Genomic DNA, 2568 nt, shown 5'->3' with positions numbered 1-2568 from the left:
GGGATAAAGAGAAAATAGAAAATATTATGAGAGCATGTATCATACTCCATAATATGATTGTCGAAGATGAACGTTCATCATTCACTCAGTATAACAAATTTGAGTTTCAAGAAAGAGAAGAAGTGGATACATTTTCCGTCAACATGCCTTCGAATCTCGGCAGTACAATGGATCGTCGAACGAGCCTTCGGAATAGACAAGCCCATGAACAATTAAAAAATGATCTGATTAAAAATATTTGGGCTAAATTTGGATATTTTCCAAATAACATATAATTTATAAGTTTCTATGATTTGAAAAAATTGTGTGTTTGCTTTTATTTCTAAAGTTTGTATTTCTTTTTTTTTAATGTAATGTAATAAAATGTTTGTAATTTTCTATTAAATGAATGAATTTGTTTTTCTTATTAGTTATTCAACTGGTAATATGTTTAATCTTATATTTGTTACTTTATTTAAAAAAAAAAAATTAACCTAAGGACCAACAAAAAATTCCACCAATAATCACTATTTTCATTAAAAGTCCTTAACAATGTCCTAATCTATAAATAACAATAAAAAACTCTAAAGACCACCGATTAAGTCCTATTGATAATGATGCTCTAAAGTTCTGAACTTTGGAGTAACTCTTACTAATGAATCAGCGGTTGTTATTTTAATAACCAAAGTATTCAGATCTTGGGTTAATTGGTTTGCAAAAAAGTTAGAGATGTCAATGATACTTGATCCGACACACGATGACAAGGACAGCTTCCAAACTCCACAGTATCATACAAGAGAAAAGAACACAATGCGCGTGGGGTTGCTTTAGATTCCTTTGTAAATCTTGCTACTTCTTAGAAATTTGACATGGCACTATCTCTAAGAGAGAGAAATAGACACTCTTTTAGTTTCGAAATAAAAAAAATATCAGGCTCATTTTTCTTGAGAGAATATATTATGCATCATGTATGATGAGATAAAGTATGGGATACAGTTCCCTTGTTAGTTGTTTCTTTTTCCTTTTTATTATCTATAATGGGTATGATGTGTACGTGTATGTGAGTATATATAGGTTAAGTCTTACTCTCTTTGCACAACATCTTTATGGTCTCACTTTCTCTCCGTCACTCACACATACTCTCTACTTTCTCACACACTCTCGTTAGAGTTTTATTTGTTTTTTCTTGACTAAGGGTTTCTCTCTCGTTAGATTTTGTTATCATGAAAGACACCAAGAAGAAGATTCCATGCAGCAAGAAGCTTGGAGGATATTTGAGAGAGCAAAAGGGACGGCTGTACATCATCAGAAGATGCGTGGTCATGCTCATTTGTTGGAGTGACTAAACATTTGCGGCTCCTCTACATATACACATCAGTACTAGACGGCATATGTGCTCACAATATCTATTTGTATTGTACTACTGATATATGATTGAAGAGAGGGGTTGGATCTTTGTGGCTATAAGCGATGCGAGATGAGTTCACGAGATGGAGTTCAAGCATTCATTAATGACATATATCCTGTTATCTCCGAGGTGTTGCTCGAATATAAGAATAGTTTTTTTTCTTTTTCTTGAATTAGCTAGCATGGAAATGAATAATTAATTAGATCATCTTTTTATATTAGTGTATGATATAAAGTAAGGAGAGAAAAATATGAGCAACAGTTTGTCGACGCTAATAGGATACTTTCTAGGGAAATATCTTTTTTTCTCGCTGACTCCCCGCCCAGAACCGTGCTTAGAGGCTTTTGAAAAAGGCATTTACCTAGGGGTCCAAGTTTTGTACAAATTTCAGGGTTTCTAATTACAAAAAAAAAATACTTTTACATGGTAGTTAACATATTTTTTTAGATAGATTTTTATTTTTATTTGATTTTGAATTGGACTTCTGGTTAAAGTAACTAGGTTTGTGATCATTTTTGCTATATTTTAAATAAAACTATAAAGATTCTACTTCTAAAAAACTGTAAATATTTTGATCCACGTTGGTCTTCTTTTTATATGCTATGAGTTAGATTTATTTTATATATTTATGAGAATTTGATAAAAATTTATAATATTTTCAATATATAGTTTACTATAGTTAATTTAAATTCTAAGATTTACTTTTTTGACAACTACCAATATTTCAATCAAAAATTTGTATCTTTGTATTTATATTACAAATTCATACTTTTTGTTCATGATTTAAAATTTTAGTTTATAAAATTTTGGTGAAGAAAATTTAGAAAACGTTTATGTAATAATTCAAACTTTTGAATGTTATATATATATATATACATGAAAAATATATTATGTAAAATGTATTTTTGAACTCGTCTCGGACCTCCGAAAACCTTCACACGGCACTGTCTCCGCCAAGTCTTCATTATTGGTTTGGTATTTTTTTTTGTAACTTTATTGTTTTGATATTTAACAATCAAAGATGCCAATTACTACTATTTTATTGTTGTGCTTAATTGTACTTGTCGGTTACTCTTTAAACTGGATTTAGTTCCATCAGAAAATGATTTTAACACTTTAAACAGAAATATAGCATTTAGCATGTACCATCAAACTCAAAGTGATATGCAAAAACTATTTCG

General features: G+C 30.0%; 1 protein-coding gene across 1 annotated transcript; it reads left to right on the top strand.

The window, feature by feature from the left end:
• The first annotated feature begins 928 nt into the window (after nucleotides 1-928).
• Nucleotides 929-1860, top strand: LOC106320963. Its single transcript, XM_013759299.1, has 2 exons — nucleotides 929-1115; nucleotides 1192-1860. Exons 1-2 carry the CDS (start codon nucleotides 965-967, stop codon nucleotides 1323-1325), a joined length of 285 nt encoding a protein of 94 aa, XP_013614753.1. The 5' UTR covers nucleotides 929-964; the 3' UTR covers nucleotides 1326-1860.
• Nucleotides 1861-2568: the final 708 nt, after the last annotated feature.

Source organism: Brassica oleracea, unplaced genomic scaffold, assembly GCF_000695525.1.
Source record: "Brassica oleracea var. oleracea cultivar TO1000 unplaced genomic scaffold, BOL UnpScaffold01153, whole genome shotgun sequence".
NCBI lineage: Eukaryota > Viridiplantae > Streptophyta > Magnoliopsida > Brassicales > Brassicaceae > Brassica > Brassica oleracea.
The sequence above is the reverse complement of the archived record's forward strand: the minus strand, read 5'-3'. Positions and strand labels throughout refer to the sequence as shown.